At 39.4% G+C, this 18,318-nt stretch overlaps 1 protein-coding gene across 1 annotated transcript in view; it reads right to left on the bottom strand.

Moving 5' to 3' along the window:
• LOC149206559 (DNA repair RAD52-like protein 1, mitochondrial) overlaps positions 1 to 18,318 on the bottom strand; it is a 103,713-nt gene that overhangs the window by 44,051 nt on the left and 41,344 nt on the right. Inside the window, exon 2 of the mRNA XM_089395475.1 lies at positions 16,224 to 16,261. Coding sequence (XP_089251601.1) covers positions 16,224 to 16,261 — 38 coding nt within the window. The remainder of the gene's footprint in view (positions 1 to 16,223; positions 16,262 to 18,318) is intronic.

Below are 18,318 nucleotides of genomic sequence, written 5' to 3'. Positions count from 1 at the left end.
CGGATTACCCATGGGCCAACATGCTGCATACAGAGGCCTTTAACTCACGAGTGGGTAGACTACCAAGCCCACCCTCCTTCAGTTAAATGGATTATTTCGACGCAAGACATACTTGCTTAATAAACAAATCCTTTTGTTCCTTCCCATGACCAGCATTATCCCTTCGTCGAAACCAGAGGTAGCGATGCAAGGATGGCGGCTTTGAAACCAATTCAACATCCTATGAATTGAAGGCCCTATTTGAATGAGATTTCCCACCTCGTAATTACCTAGATCCCATCCCCTTCCTAAATCTTGATCGATACGAAGCCAAACGAAAGGTTTAAAATTCAAATCACACATTACCCGTCTAAAATCATAGATAGGTTATGGGTTACCAAGAGAATGGGTAAACTATCATATACAAATAATAAATTAATATATTTTAAATTATATATAATTAAAAGAATTAAAGTTAATATTATTATTTGTTAATCTTACATATATTATAAATTAAGAAATCTTATATATTATAAATTAATATAACTTATAAAAATCATAAATATACTACTATTATATTAAGTTTATATATATATATGTGTGTGTGTGTGTGTGGACAAACCTAATGGCGAACCTTATCCAAACCTCATCGCTAATACGAATTTGAACCCAAACCATGTGACATAGAAAGTCACTTTAACAATAAAAGTTATTTTGTACTTTTTCACCCTAAAGTCACATTTAGAACATATAGTGACTTTATTATAAAGTACCTAGTACATGAACCACCTCATAAGGTGACTTTACCCCATGACATTAATATAACTCATAACGTCACATGACAAAAAGATTATTAAAGTGTTTTCCTAGGCAAAAAGGCCAATGCACTAGGAAACACTTCCTTGGTACCATTTTCTCAACACTCCCTCTTACTGAGGAAGTTGTTTCCCACCACTCCAACTTTATCTCTGAAGTGGATATGCTCACCCCTTGGTACCATCCTATCACCCACTACTCTCGCCACATCACCACCCAACCTCTTTGGTGGTCTACTCTCCCTCACTAACTCATGTGCTTCCTTCAAGGTACCATAAAGCCTTCTCAGCTTCCTCCTCCCTAAAGAAGTCTCCTACACAAGTGTGGGAGCCTCATCTCCATCCCTTGACACTTGTGGCCCTGATGAAGATGCCCCTATGACTTGTAGTGATATGGAACTCTAAGATCCTGCACTTGGCGATACGGGGCCCTGTGAACCTGTCACCCCCGAAGTAATGATCCTCCTGATTCTGGTGTACCACCTAAAGATCCTGATACTTGTAGTGCACTCCCTTTCCCAAGAGGTCGTTTCTCTACACGATCATCCTCCAGTGACCTCACGATCTTGGTAGGCTAAAACATGAACCTATAAAGTCTCTCATCACGAACACCTATCACTCTAGCAAATGACATGCTAGATCCCACAGGATACATCAACACCTGTCCATCCCAAAACACCACAACATATCCCATGTCCTCAATACAGGAAACTGATATCAGGTTCCTCCTCAGCCCCAGTACATAAAGGACCTCCATCACTCTCAAACAGGGCAATGACTCCTGTTATCACTCCAGAAAACTCTCTGAGGTTGTAAATCAGAGATGCCTGGTAACATATAATCTTCAATATTGTTCTCTGAACTATTGGAATGAAAGATGGTTTGGATCAAGTCAGATAACCATTCCAACTCTATTCACACTCAAGACATGCATGAACACCCCCAACAACACAAGGCTTTAGACTGCTAATGCTCAATAGTTTGTAGATTAATGGATAGATGGAGAACACTGACTATGCCGGCAGATAGCATACATGGACCTATATGAATGGCTAGCTACAGGCAGTAAAAGAACTCACTGACTATACTAGCAGATGCACATATAATCACACATATAAATGGCTAGCCATAGGCAGCAAAGAAGCTTGCAAATCTAGTATATCAAAGCAGAGATAAGATGACAGTTATCTGGCCTTAAACACACAGAAAACCTGAACAAATTGTTCAAGTGCAAGCATAGAACAGAAGAGAAATGGACATTAAACATGTAGCAGCAAAAGAAGCTTGTATTACTAAAGACTGCAGATAAGAAACTTGAGAAAACAGGGGAGGAATAATCTCCAAAAGTTGAACCCTTGTTACATTTAGTTTTCTGTCCTTTATAAGCCCTTTACAATGCTCTTGAGCTCTCTAGAAGGCTCGGAGTCTTAGACTTGTCTGATCTGTCCCATAACCGTTTGATTCCCTTAATAGGCAGGCATGGCTTGGAGGTTTTCCTCTTCTGACAGAGGAATAACCATATTCAGATGCTTAGGGCGGCCTGTTGTGATGATTAGGAACTCCCTCGTGCCAAAGATGCCCCATTATGTTTGTCAGGATGACTGCTGTGATGGCCAGACTGTTAATGCTTCGTGATTTGATTTGATTTGGGCTGAGGCGTGTAGCGGCCCTTCTCCTTCCCTTTCCAGGCTCTGTTTGCCGGCCGTTGTCCCTCCGCCGAATCCTTTTTCTGGTATGTAACATAACTGCACGATTCCTTTAAGGATGGCTCGCCGCCTGAACCTGCAATGGAGTGGCTATTGTTCCTATGAAATCCCTGCACCGGTCCCTTTCAGACAATAGCTGTGAATGTTTCTTTTCTGTTATTGTGTCTGTTCGGGTCATAAACAGCGAAACGCTGCAATATTGCTAGATCCCGCCCATTTCTGCTTCTTTCGGACTTCAAAAAATATATATTTCACCTCCCGGACCCTTTCGGGTCCGGGCTTCATCGCTATCGGCGCTCGCTGAAAGCCTCCTTTGTATTTCATTATGTAACGAAAATGCGCCAAATACATTGAAAAAGGCTTGCGCGCGGACTTGAAATTTTATAGAAATCTTTTTAAATGCCATCGGGTCCGACCCATCGGGTCGCACGCATGCCTTATATAAAATCCCCGCCCCTTGGTTTTGCCGATAGCGAAAAGCTGATGCAACGTGAGCCGTTGATCTGTGCACGCAAATCAACGGTCCTCAATTAAGCGCTGATCTCCCTTGCCTCTGACCTTTTGAAAGCGCCGATTGCGATGCGCCGATGCGACCATCGGCGATCGCTGATCGGCAGTGTCCCATGTTTGTAAGTCCTCCTCTGTGACCCGCCGATCCAATCATCGGCGATCGCTGATCGGCGGTGTCCCACGTCGCTGCCACTGCCCGCCTGCGCCGATTGCAAAATGCCGATGCGATCTGGACCGTTGATCGGCCAGATCAAACGGCTATCGCGCATTTGGTCCTTTAAGCCTGCTATTTGGGTTTTTGCATGGTTTTGAAGTGTTTTTTACCTCCCGATAGTGTATTTCCGCCCTCCCAAGGGCTTTCCTCTTGCGATAGTTCTGATCGGTAGAAGGCCTTAAGAGGATTTTGAACACTTCCATGTATGCTTTGAACCCGTTTTAAGCACCACCAAGCGGATCAAGCCTGTCTCTAACCATAGGGAATCCTCGCTGTATAGCAGAGCTAACAACTCCCTCGGAAAGGATACAATCCCCACTCCTACCACTCTGACCCTGGTGTCATCTCCAAGCACCACCTCCAAGTCTACACCCTCTATAAGACTCGTAAAGTGCTCCCTCACTCCAGTCATATGACAAGATACTCCATTGTTTATAAGCCAAACACTCATGGATATAATACTAGTGGCTAAGCTCACCACCAACACAAACTTTGAATCAAACCTAAAGGTGAACTCCACCTCTGCAGATGTTGCCACATCTTTCTTCACCCCTTTCTTCTCGAGACACTAAGAAGCATAGTGACACATATTCCCATAAGCAAAGAATCTCACTTTGCTCATGTCCCTCTCGAACTCATGTTCTCCCTTCTGTTGCTTCGCTCCACTAGAAGACCCCTTCTTGGCCTTTTTCTTGCCCTTAGTTGCAAGGGCAACATTCTCCTCCTCATCTCCCCCACCACTCTAGCTGTCACTATTGGCAGTCCTCTTAGTCTCCTCCTAGATGAAATCCTCCCACATCCTCCTCTAGTCTAGAAAATGCTCTCTAGCCACAATGCCATGTATGAATCCATCCCATTGTTGGGTGAAACCACCTAGTGCAATCTTAACCAACTAGTCCTCAGGTATAACCTCACCCACAGCTACGAACTCATCCTTCACCTGTGAGATCTTGGTGAGGTATGAGGTCACATTGTCAGACTTGGTCATCTTGGTGTTTCTTAGATTTTGCCTCAAAACCATCTCTTTGTTCTCATGGAACTCTAGTGTAATGTGACTAGGGACTCCCACATCTCATAGGCAAATTTCTTCCCGATCACATGAGGGAATAGGTGGTCTCTGATGGCATCGAGAATGATTTTATTCGCTTTTACATTCTTCTTGTTGAACTCACTCAACTGAGCAAGATTTGTAGGAGGTTACACGACATTCTCCACAATGTCCCATTACTTCATCTCCTCAAACAAAAGCATCATCCTCTCCTTCCAGGGGCCAAAAGTTTTTGCCCCTACCAATCTATTCTCCACCCTTATACCAGTAGCCATGACTCTCCAACCAACACTAAATCTAAGATTTATAAAACCCCAAAACTGCCTCCCTCTCAGCAACTAATATATGGGTATCTGAAGGTAGTTTTGGTTCACTATTTACTAACTTGTAGCAGATGGTAGCTTATTGATTTTTCTTATCAGCTGAAGGTTTTCCTTAGATCTGGAGCTTCCTTTCCCAAATCTAGAGCTTCCCAAGCTCTCATACCATGTAGAAAAATTTAAGTGTTGGTAGCCCTTCCCAGCTTCAAGCTTTTAGCATAGCATAGATATAATGCCCATAGAGTGCTAGCTATTATAAAACTTTTATAGCTAATTTATTTGAAACACTATTGAGCTACCTCTACCATTTCTTATCAGCGAATATGCACGTAAACATAAGCAAGCACACATAGAAATTTATACACAGTTTACACAATTATTTTTGGTTTAATGACCCTGGAAAAACCCACAAGGGGAAAACCAATTATAAGGAGGGTTTTTAATTGCATCTTAAGGAAATTTATACAATAGAGAAGAAGTCATACTTGTCTCCCTTTTAGTTTGAAGATGTCACTACCAAGTTACAAGGAAGATGTCTCTATCCTGAAGCCACCCAACTATGCATAGAATTTTGTGCCAAGGACAACAGAAATTAACCCAAAATTTGTGCCATTGTTTGACAAAAAAAACCTTGGGATTCTCACTATAAATGGCTCAAAAACTTGGGTTCAAGGCTAAGAAAAAAATATCATAATACAGAGGGCTTTGACTTGCCCTTACCTCCACGAGCTTCAGCTGAGAATCACAGTCAGCCAACCTCCCAAAAACAGTGCTGAGAATCAGCGATTATCTCAGCCTCCTACCCCTGAAATTTGGACTGGTGACTCAACTTAAATTTCAGCTTGGTTCCTCCTTGAATCTTAACCTACTTCCTCCTTAAATCTCAGCCTGGTTCCTCCTTAAGTCTCAACCTACTTTCTCCTTAAGTCTCAACCTAGAACACTCAGAAACTCAGCCTGAAACCTCTGCTTGAGAATCTCGAGATTCGAGCCAATCACTTAGCTGAAATTTCGGGCTTGTCTCCTAGGTGTAGTTGCTTCTCCTTTGCAATTTTGTCCTCCCTCCTTGCTCCTACTCGAGCTCCTCCTCTGCCTCCTACGCTCTCCTCATATCCCATGAGAAGAATGAATTGAATAATCTTTTGCCTTTTTCTTTTTGTTTTCTCTTAGTGAAGAGAAACCTAACCTTAGAGATCTAATGGTTGAGATTAAATCTCAGCTCATTAGATCAAGGGTGGAGATCATTCCCTCTCTTGACTCCTTTTCTCATGTTGTCCCCCTCACTTAAAAAACTCTTAGTCACTTTAACATGTTTTGTACCTTGTGCACTTTTTCTCTCATAAAGTCACTTTTAAAACATAAAAATCACTTTAATAATAAAAGTCACTTTGTACTTTTTCTCCCTAAAGTCACATTTAAAACATAAAGTGACTTTATTATAAAGTACTTAGTACATGTACCACCTCATAAAGTGACTTTACCCCATGACATTAATATAACTCATAATGTCACATGACAAAAAGGTTATTAAAGTGTTTTCCTAGGAAAAAAGGCCAATGCACTAGGAAACACTTCCTTGGTACCATTTTTCTCAACAATACATTAATAGCAAGCATATTATTACATTTATCTAGGTGAAATCCACTTCATACATACATTTTCACTACACTTCATTGTTTTTCCCAGGTAAATTCAGTATCATGTCACATTCTTACCTTTTTACCTATTGATCTTTTCGCAGAATAGGGAGGTATTCCTGCATGCCAAAGAGGTCTCCAAGTCAGCCTAAGAATTTTTAAAATTAAAATTTTTGGAGTGCAAGTCGACCCATCCAAGTGAAGGGGTGTGTCCCTTGGCTTGTTTTAGCACATTCGACAAGTATAAATACAAGATGTGACATTTCATTTTTATCATCAATCAAGCAAGTTTCTTCTTCATTTCTAAGGTCTCTTGGACAACCGCATGTGATGAGAAGAGGATGAATTCAATGTTTGACTTGTTCTCTTTCTATTTGACCGAGTTGTTCTCTTTCTATTTGACCGAGTTTGACCAATGTTGATCAAGCTACAAGAGGCTTGTGTTTGACCAATTTGACCACAGTAAACTGCAAATTGACCGTAGTTGACCACAAGAGCTACAAGGCCAAATTTGACCAAAGTTTAATGGTTTGACTTATTTTGACCTGTGTTCTCTGGTCATTGATTTTGACCAAGTTTGATTGGTATTTTTTGACTTGGACATTAGCACAAATTTCTAGACGATTTGGTTTTGTTAACCTTGTTAAAGAATATTTTTTCCTAAAAGCCCTAATATAAAAGTTGATGGGTTTTCTCCCAAGGTTGGGTTTGCGAAGGTAAAATTATTGTCTCTATTGTGCATTGTTGTCTTTCTATAATTTTTATTTTTTCTGCTACTTTTATTGTTGAGATTTTCTATGTATAATTGTGCAATAATATTAGTGGCATTAGATCAATTGTTTGAAGATCATCAAGTAGTAATTATCAAATCAGAAAATTGGTTTCTACTACCCATCTTATAGAAAATTCAACATGGTATCAAAGCCTTCTTGTTGAAAGAGTAACCATTAAGTCAACATAAGAGACAAGTGTTTCGCAACTTAACTAGATCTTTTGATCTCTTATGGCACCAAGTCTCAGAGTTGAAGACAAGTTAGATGGTACCATCAACTTCAAATCTTGGAAGACTAGGATACTCCTTATCTTGGAAGAGAATGAGCTTCAAGATCATGTGGAGAAAGTCATTCTAGAGCTAGAGGGAACTGAAGAGAAAACCAGGTATAAGAAGAATGAAGCCAAGGCCAAGGCCAAGAGAATCCTAGTAGATTCCATAAAAGACCACTTGATTCCTCATGTCGTTGCATTGAAGACTACCAAGGAAGTATATGATGCTCTAATAGGATTGTATGAGAGCAGCAACACCAGTAGGAAGGTAAACTTGAAAAATCATCTTCATAATGTCATGATAACTAGATCAAATTCAGTTGTCTCATACCTTATGAGAGTCTCCCAAATCATAGATGAGCTTGTAGCCATTGGAGATACCATTGATGATACAAAGCTTTTACAGTGAATCTTAATGGATTTCCCTCATGAGAGCCATTTATTCAAACAATTTGTGCACGAAGAAAAATACCCAAGTTTGATAAGTTATGGACTGATTGTGTCCTAAGAAGAAAAGTAAGGAAAAGCAGCATGCATCAACAGACAATGTTAATGATGATGATGATGAACATCCACCTCAAAAGAAGTTAAATGAATTATTTCTTTAGGATGTACTTCTAATAATGTTTGTGGAGAAAGTCATTCTAGAGCCAGAGGGAACTAAAGAGAAAACCAGATATAAGAAAAGCGAAGCCAAGGCCAAGGCCAAGAGAATCCTAGTAGATCCCATAAAAGACCACCTGATTCCTCATGTTATTGCATTGAAGACTACCAAGGAAGTATATGATGCTCTAATAGGATTGTATGAGAGCAGCAACACCAGTAAGAAGGTAAACTTGAAAAATCATCTTCGTAATGTCATGATAACTAGATCAAATTCAGTTGTCTCATACCTTATGAGAGTCTCCCAAATCATAGATGAGCTTGTAGCCATTGGAGATACCATTGATGATACAAAGCTTGTTACAGTGAATCTCAATGGATTTCCCTCATGGGAGCCATTTATTCAAACAATTTGTGCACGAGAAAAAATACTCCAAGTTTGATAAGTTATGGACTGATTGTGTCCTAAGAAGAAAAGTAAGGAAAAGCAGCATGCATTAGCAGCCAATGTTAATGATGATGATGAGCATCCACCTCAAAAGAAGTTAAATTAATTATTTCTTTAGGATCTACTTCTAGTAATGTTTGTGAACAGTTGCGCCTCTAGGCACATGACAAGTTTTCGAATTTTGTCAACAAGGGAGTTGACAATCCTCAACAGTTTCTTCCTTAATCAAGAGATAAAGTACTTCATATTTTCTCCTTGATTATTACTATTATTTTTAATTTTTGGTCAACCTCTTGTCCTTAAATTGTTGTTTGGTCCAATGTTTTAAAACTCCGACTCGGCCGAGGGTCAACTCCGACTCCGACTCCGACTCAGTCGAGGGTCAACTCCGACTCCGACTCGGTATCAACTCGGCCGGCTCGATTTCAGTGACTCGGTCGTTGTAAAAAATACATTAAATATTTATTTTTTATAAAAACACATAATTTTAAAGATTTTCATTCATGTTTCCAAACACACAGCATTAGAATATAGATAGAAGACAACATATGATCAAAGTAGGCTCATGAATATATCCATTATATCAAAATGGCACCCAGTGCACTGTCCAATACATACACGATGATGATATAGAGATCAAAACAAAAACACATAACCAAGGAGGCTATAAATGGACTCTACAACAAAAGTCTGTGACCAGTATTACTGGCTACTGCTAGAGTTGCCAACATCATCTGGCTCAGTGTTACTTGGGAGCAGGAGCGAAAGTGGGGAGCGAGAGCGAAAACGGGAGCGAGAGCGACATTTTCAGAAGCTCCTGGTTTGGAAGCGAATCCCGGAGGAGTTCGACAACCAATGTCACTAACATCAAGGTACATAGAGGGATTGGTGCTCTTGATTAAATACGACTTCCATACCCTAATACATGACAAAATTCAATGGAAACATTGCAATCCTCCAATCCTGAAATCCTGAAAAAACGAATAATTCTGCTGGATTTTGAATGAAATCTAAAATTCTACTTTCTCCATATGAAATCCAATGAGGCCGGAACCACTCTCAAACATCCTGAGTCATTTCATGGTAATGTTAAAAATTTAAGTAAAAGGATGAAAATGAAGATCAAGGAGAATGTCACTTTTACTTTAAGAATTTAACATTACCATGAAATTTGAATAGCATATCAATACTAGGAGAGGGGAATGGACCCCAAATAGCACTTAACCAATTTAGAAAACACCTTGGAGTCCCCAACAATCAGCGAAATGTTAAAAAGTTAAAAAAAAAATTAGAAAAATCGTTGTTTTTTGGGTGACTGGCCGGATTTAATGACTCGGCCGAGTAGATGCGGAAACGGCCGGGTTGACCGAGTCATGCAATAACTCGGCCGAGTCAGTGATGACTCGGCCTCCCGAACTGGTTTTTCTGCCGAGTCATAAAATTCTTCAATGACTCGGATCAACTCGGCTGTTTCGGATTCGATTCGGCCGAATTTTAAAACAGTGGTTTGGTTATAACTTTTTTCTTCCATGGCCTCCTGAGTGGAGTTTTACGGAAAGGAAGAATTATGGAAATTACCAAGCCCATGATTCATGGAGCAAATGGCAACAGCGAGAAGTACTAAGTGAGGTTTGTGACAAGAGGGTCCTCCTCGAGAGAGGGAGTGGACTACGAGAAGAATTTTTGCTCCTCTTGCTTAATGGTCAAATTCTTGGACTCAAGCATAGACTTAGCAAGAGTGAATTATGTTCGAGAGAAAGGATTGTACAGATTGTTAGAACATCTAGAACCATTCCAAATGACTAGAAGAGCTTCCAATACAGAGTTAGCAGACAATCAAGTAGAATGGAAGGAGTAGCCTTCCAAAAGGATGTCATGAATTTGTCAAATGCTCAAAGACAAGAGGTCTCTAGGAGTTGTGTGCCTTCTATGAAGGGACCATGTTAGACAGAAGAGTATGGTTCAATGACAGAGGGAGCAGCAATGACAAAAGGACTTGCTTACATGACCAAGGGAGCAACCTAGATGGATTTTCTTCAATGTCAGAGGGAGTTGGCCTTAGAGATTGAGATGAAGGATCTTGGCCTAATGCATTATTTCTTGGGACTAGAGGTGTGGAAATGATCGAATGAGATATTCCTCGGACAAAGGAAGTACATTGTCCAGATTTTGAGGAGATTTTGTATCAAAGAATGCAAGTCCATGAATACACCTATGGAGACCAATTTGAAGAAGCTAAGTGATTCCACTTTAGATTCAGAATTGGTGGATCCCACAATGTACAAGCAGTTGATTGGATCCTTGATGCACCTAGTTAACACCAGATTGAATATTTGCTTTGCAGTCAACACCCTGAACCAAATTTATGGTTGAGCCAAGTCATATACAATGGGTTGCAACGAAGCATGTGTTCAGGAACCTATGTGGTATAGTTGGATATGGTTTGAGATATGCCTCGTGGTGAAGTGAGGTTGCAAGGATATACATATTCATATTGGGCTAGGAGTATGGAGGACAAAAAGAGAACCTCTCAGTGTTGCTTCAGCCTGGGATTAGCTATGATATCCTAGTTTAGCAGGAAGCAGACTTTTGTCACACTCAATACAGCGAAGGCAGAGTATATTGCAACCAATGTTGCAAGTCAAGAAGCAGTGTGGCTTCGAAAGCTACTTGCAGGGCTATTTGATCAGTTCAAAGTACAATAAGGCCAAATATCACTTCATCCGAGACATGGTGCAGAAGGGAGCAAGTTAGCTCTAGTACATATCCACAAACGTGCAAATTGTGGACATTCTAACCACACTTCTATCTAGAGTGAAGTTGTATACTTCAAAGACAAGCTTGGTGTGATACAGAATGTCTCCCTCGTTGAGAGGGAGTGTTTATGTCTTTGCAAGATCGGGTAGACCATCTCCTGAGAAGCCAGAACAACTTGGTTGGGTCATGATGATTTGACCAAGGCAGATGGATACATTCACCTAAGAAGCCAAAAGGACATGGCAAGGTCATTTGACCAAAGAGTGAATGGCCCTAAGCAATTGCAGAAATGGACTCTCCTGAGAAGACAAAAGGACTTGACTGGGACATGTTAATTTAACCAAAGGAGATAGATGAAAAAATCATCTAAGAAACCATAAAGGACTTTGGTTGGGCCATGCTAATTTGGTCAGGGGTGAATGGTCCAAGGGAAGACTTTCTCTTAAGAAGCCCAGACAGAATTGGTTGGGTTATGTTGATTTTGACTAGACGAGATTGATATATTTACCTAAGAATCCATGAAGGGCTTTGGCTAGGCCATGTTGATTTGGCCAGGGGCAAATGGCCCAAGATGCTCACATTCCTTACTCCCTGATGGAGTGATCTATAGATGTGCATGCATCAACATAGCAAGCTCATGAACTTTTCTAAAGGAAGGAGAAATTTAAGCAAAGGAGAAATTTGTTTGCAGCTAAGGAGAATTCCTCCCTCACTAAGAGGGAGTGTTGAATTTTTTGTAGCATCATGAGGTATTCTCACATGCCAACGAGGTCTCCAATTCGGCCTACCAAAGGAAAAAAAAAAAAATGGAGTGCAAGGTGGCCCAAGGAATCAAGTCAGCCCAGCCAAGTGAAGGGGTGTGTCCTTTGGGTTATTTTAGCCATTCAACGAGTATAAATACATGTGACATTTCATTTTTATCATCAATTAAGCAAGTTTCTTCTTCATTTTTGAGGTCTCTTGGACAACTACATGTGAGGAGAAAAGGAGGAAGAATTGATTGTTTTTTACCAAGTTGTTTCTCTCTTTGTTTGACCGAGTTTGACCAAGGTTGACCCAGCGACAAGAGGGTCGAGTTTGACCATAGCCAACCACAAGTTGACTATAGTTGATTGCAAGCTAAAGAATAACCTAATTGACTGCAACTGACCACAAGAGTTTCCAATCAAAGTTTGACCAATTTGACTACAATCAACCATAGATTGATTACAAGAGCCACAAGGCTGAATTTGACCAAAGCTTACTGGTTTGACTAGTTTTGACCAATGTTATCTTGTTGACTAGTATCTTTTTGACTTGGACATTGACACAAATTTCTAGACAATTTGGATTCGTAAGCATTGCTGAAAAGTAGTTTCTCCTAAAACAAAAATTGATTGGTTTTCACCCAAGGTTGGGTTTCCCAATTTAAAATTATTGTCTTTATTGTGCATGGTTGTCTTTTTATGATTTGTATTGTTTCCGCTACATTTACTGTTTAGATTTTCTATGTATAATTGCTCAATGATATCAGTGGCATGAGATAAATTGTTTGAAGATCATTAGGTAGTAATTATCATATCAAAAAATTGGTTTCAATTGTGCATTTTGTAGAAAATTCAACATTACATTGGTAAAAAAGACTCACACATACATTTCACTTCATTCCACATCCTACAAGATGCATGGTATTTTTGGACCACAATTCCGTAAGTTATAAACCATATTGACCCCTCAATTCTCAAGTTTCCACTATTTCCAATGTTAACACACCAAACCAGTTCCATATATTTTGATTTAAATCCTAAACCTTGGGTTGAGTGTCTAAGTATTGCCCTATTAGTACTTTATTATTCTACATCTTCATTGAGGCCTTTTTCAAAAGTTTCACTCTATTGAATTTTTCTTAGGCCCTAGATCTGGTTTATGGCTAACCAAGCACACAAACACATTGAGAACCCCCAACTTACAAGCACTTTGCATAGGGGAAATCTACAACAACGAAATCAATAAAGTACACAAGTATATTGAGCCCAAAGCTCGTTTTTTTATTAGTCCATCAATAAAAGAATCATGGGGCTCCTGTACCAAGGATCATGGCCCTTCATAAAACCCTGATACAGCTAGTATACATAGTATACAATTGGGGCTTGCGATCTAATCCATCAGATATCGAATCTGCCCAACAAAAATACAAAGACCATTATGGACTTGTTGAAGGAAATTCTTCGTCTTCAGCGCTTTCTGCGCACTTTGTCCACTGCTCTTCTGGTTGTCCTTTGCATACAATATCACAAAGAAATTGCTCCTTTAAGATCTCTACATACACAATTGTCCTTCAAAGTCAATGCATAACCAGCTCTAGAACCACTTCAGCTACTCACAGTAAACTAATCCTTCAATTCACTATATATCAACCATCAAGATTATTGTTCAAACTTCAATTACTAAACAATCCTTTTGTTGCCTTATGTTGAGATAAGAGTCCAAGTTGTTGTTCAACTCAACGAGCTTGAATCTCCTTTTTCTAGGCCACAACTACCTTCTTCCTTCAACATACTATTGAACCAGACATATGGTATCACTGTGGTAGCCCTCCCTAGAATTCAACCAGCGTTACCTTAGGCTTTAAGGCTCTTTGACCAACTCAAAAAACCTATGGCCTCTCTGATTCGAACCCTAACAAACTTTTGAGGCACCTTCGTTCCCTGTTTAGGGTTGCGGCTAGGTCTATTGGAACTCGGCTCCCATGATCAAACTTACTGCGGCCCTTTCCGAGCTTATCTGTGCCCACAGCCAGGTCTCCATACCTTCAATTGCTCTATAAAACATAGAACTAGCCCTCTTGTGGTATATTGCAAACCTCGTCCATCCTCAGCATGGATCTGCTCTCGCTCCTATGTCTAGGGCCCTTCTTGCTACAAAACCTCTCTTCCATCATTGTGGCCGGCCATTAAAAGCCCTCCTACAATTTTCTATAGCCCTTGGTCTTGCTAGAAGTCCACTTGAAGCTCTGTCCAACATTCCTTGCCCTTATCCAAGATTCGACCTTCTCCTGCTTGACGAATTTGATGCTCATAGATAGATGAACCCTTAACTACGGCTGAGTCCCTCCAGATTTATACCAAAATAGTCCCCCAACTTCGGCTTGCCTGGCCTTCCTCACAGAACTCAACTCGGCCTCTTTTATAAGACATATCTTGGTTGCGGCTATCCTCTCAAGTTTGTGGCTTCTCCATGGGCAAAACTCGGCCCTCTTCTATGGCACTCCTTGCACACAAATGAGTCTTTCCACTTGTGTGTCTAGGTCACTCCCTTTGGCCTCTATTTATATTTTTCTTTTGGTTCATTTAGGAAACCTCTAGATATTTAGGGTTTTGGCCACTCAACCCATCAGAATAAATGATTAGTTTCTTCGGGTTTCAAACCCACTTCTTTGGGTCCAAAACCCCAATTTTGGGTAAATTGCCCAACCAACTACTTTTGGTGGGTATCCTTCTTAGAAATAACTTCTAAGCTACTCAAAATTCTAACACACTCAATAATTTGTCACTAGGGGTTATAACTTAAAAGTCTATGTGGTACACATACGACCAGGCACTCCCCCTTTGGCACATATATTTAGACAAAACAAAACAAAAAAGCTAGTTCACCCTGACCTCAACCTAGCCTTGTTCACACATGCTAAGTCATTCATGCTTCATGCTTATCTTTTAGCATGTGATTTGAGGAGTTAGTTGAACCTTAAGTTGATTAAGGAGGAATTACTCATGCACCCTAGTGTTTTGTCACGCCACCTCATCCACTTTATCCATACATGCACACAACCCTAGGCAGTGCGCTCCACTATGGAGACTTATTCATTCCTTGCATAACCTTGTTCACACCTTGCACACATGTGAAGTGACTAGAAACAGTTTGGCATGGCCAAATGGTGCCCACTTGCACATATTTTGAGGAGATGTCATGAATTTGATGAAGACATATTTCAGATCAGAAATCAATACTGAAAATAAGTGATGAGAACAATATTATGGCTGGCAAATCAACAACAGTGCATGGGAAAAAAAAAAGATGCAAGGGGAAGGACAATCATACAATCCTCCAGAGCTGGTGTGCAGGGAAAATTCTGCAATAATGTAACTGAAAATGACTCAAATTTGACTCCAGTAGTAGATTGATAATGCAACACGTGGACTGTAAACAGTTGTGAATTGTGATAGTGTGCTAAGTCCAGATAAGATGTGTTTTTTTCTAGGACAGGCTATGCAATATGACCATCATGGAAGCCAGTCAGATAAATCATAGAAAGGTCATATTAATTAGTAGAGCTCTTTTGTAGTGCACTCTATAATAAAATTACAATGTGATATACTCATGTCCTAGTGTAATGTTAAGTACAAGGTATTTTACTTAATTAGGTGACCAGGTGTTTTGGGAGTTATGTAACACACAACTTATTTCTCCCATTTCATAAATAGGGCAATCCAGTAAGCTCTTTACCTATTGCAATAATATATCATCCTAAGTACATTTTCTTTCACTTTTATGTTTATTATCTGCCTTCTGTATTTGCATGAATCTCTAACATACTTCACCCTTGCAATTCCCATTTCTGGGAACATGCTTGCTGTCATTTCCAGTTTCATATTTCTGCTACACTTGGGACACAAGAAGAAATGTGTTTCTTAATACTAAATTCAGGTTTTAGGAATTATTGATCTCCTCTAGTAATCTTAACATAGAAAATAAAAAAGAATATATATATATATATATATATATATATATATTTAGAGAGAGAGAGAGAGAGAGAAATAGAGAGAGAGCTCCTTTCTTAAGAGAACAGTAAGCTCTTGCTGACATGCTTCTACTCAATGCTTTTTTTCAATCACTAAAAGAGCGTCTATGCAGATGGGCGTAGACCACTTAAATTCTCTTTCAAGGATAATGCACAATATCATTCTTCTAGGCCAATTTTTTATTCACAGATTCCATGGTGACTGTGAATCATCATCATATCAAAATATAAATGACAAAACTATTAAGTAAAAAGAAAAAACAATGTAAAACTCAAAGAGAAAAGTTGTAGCTAAAAGGCAATCCCATGAGAATATTAAGAAATGTTAGATCATTAGCATTATAAGCCATACAAAGAGACACAAACCTGGAGCATGCAAATTCATAATCCTATTTACAACGTGCCTGCAATAACAAAAGCATGTTTGTTAGCAATCCATACTTCAGACTATATGGAGGGTGAAATAATTACTTTGATGTCTAAATGCCCTAAAACAAATTACAGCTCAACATATATATCAAACCTTGGTCCAATGACATTTCCATATTCATTCAACTTCTAGAACAACTCTTTGTGCTCAAAATTCCTTAGTGTAAAATGAATTTTCATGATACTCCAAGAATTTACGTTTCACTTCCAAATATCACAATGTATATGTGATGGATACTAAAACTATATGATAAATTGAAATATGTTATTTGGCATTGCTTTTGTATAGCCATAACGAGGATAAGACTAGAAAACAATGTCTACTTCAAGTAGAATTTGTTGTCTCCAAGTTATTCTAAAGGATGTTCCGTTTAATATACATCATATTGTAATTTTCTTATATATTTGTTCCTAACAAATGACAAGCAATTCCCAAGATTATTCAGGAGAGAGATTTGCATGCTTGTAAAAAATAAGGGATCGATTTGGACAGGATAAGAATTGGATGTGGTTTCAACATTTTACTTCACATTCAGCCATAGTCACAACCTATCACTCACAGCTATTGCTGGCTTTTAAAGCTTTCCCCAAACTTTGGCACTTGCTGCAATTCAATCATGAGTTTCTTCTACCCATAAATTCAAAACTAAAATAGTTCTAAAACAGAGCTAAATTCAAACTAGGTTGCAATACATTAATAGTAAGAATGAGTTTCGATTTGAGGTCGTTATTAATATTTTCAATTTGAGTTTCTCACAGATTTGTGGTTTCTGTTACATCCTGGATTCACTACACTACCTCAAACTTTTCACCAGAAGTGACTCATCATATGAACATATTATTTGTACTATCGTTTCATGATCAACCAAAAGTGTGACTATCTTTGTGCTCATGTATTGCATTAGACCATGCCTAGATACCTATGTAGAAGTGTATGACCTAGGTGGTATCTACAAACCCATCGCAGTTGGTCATGGCCCATTCTCTGTCCCCATTTCAAGATAGTCCTTGGTCTTATAGCTTAGCTGACTATCTCTTGGTGGCATTAAATTAACACCATGAAGATCATTTATGACCTAGGTAGGTAAGAAAGTGTCTTGCGATGCATCTGTTAGGACAAGTGATCTAGGGAAACCTCTAAGCTCTCTTACCTTTTTCTATGTAAAGCTGTTGCTCATGTGTAAGGGTTGTCACACCTATGGAAGCACACTTATCTTATGCCTAAGCATGGACCCCCATCTGATGTATTTATCACACTTTGGCCATGGACTCTTGGAGATAGATCTACAGTTATTCATGTAGTTTCATGTTTCTTAAGGCACTTTCATAGATGTCAAGGCAATAGATGAATTTCAAAAGCATTGGTTACATCTTCCAAGGCATTTTGGGACAATTTCTACATGCACAAGTCACCTTTTGACATGCCACGTCCTAGATCCTTGAGGATGTTGAAAAATCAATGCTTGTAGGAATTAGGGTTCTGATTCCTCTTCTTGATAATTACTTGTGAAATATGTTGGCCTCTTTTACTTCTTTATTATATTATGTTTAATCAAGCAATTACCAAAATTAAATGTATGTGAAGATCACAAGAACAATGGACACAAGATGTAGGCCGACAGCCAAGGAAAAACCCCTAGAAGGGGAAAACCCAGTTAGAACTCTTCCTTCAGTAGTTTCAAAAACAAGATGAGACAATCCAAGACTCTTTTGACCTAGACACAGACTTCCTCCAATCACCAAGTCATCCCTTCCTTCTTCTTCAAGTGATAGCATCCCAACAACAACTTCGACCTTCCAGCAGCAAAATTTCAGCCCACCAACAGAACTTCGACCTGCAGTAGATTTCAAAATTTCGGCCCCAGTAAATGCCCAGTAACTTCGCATGTGTGACAGATAAATAGCCCAGAAAATTAGATTGGATCTTCCCCAGCAAACTTCATCCTTCTCTAGCTATTTCACACTTTTTTTGCCTCTCTTGCTTGTATATCGAACTTGTTGAATAAATGTCTCAAATGGATCAAACTGCTTC

This window comes from Pinus tabuliformis, chromosome 1_2, assembly GCF_031772625.1.
Source record: "Pinus tabuliformis cultivar Carrire ecotype Pingquan chromosome 1_2, CPIR1, whole genome shotgun sequence".
Lineage (NCBI taxonomy): Eukaryota > Viridiplantae > Streptophyta > Pinopsida > Pinales > Pinaceae > Pinus > Pinus tabuliformis.
This window is presented reverse-complemented; position numbering and strand designations above follow the sequence as displayed.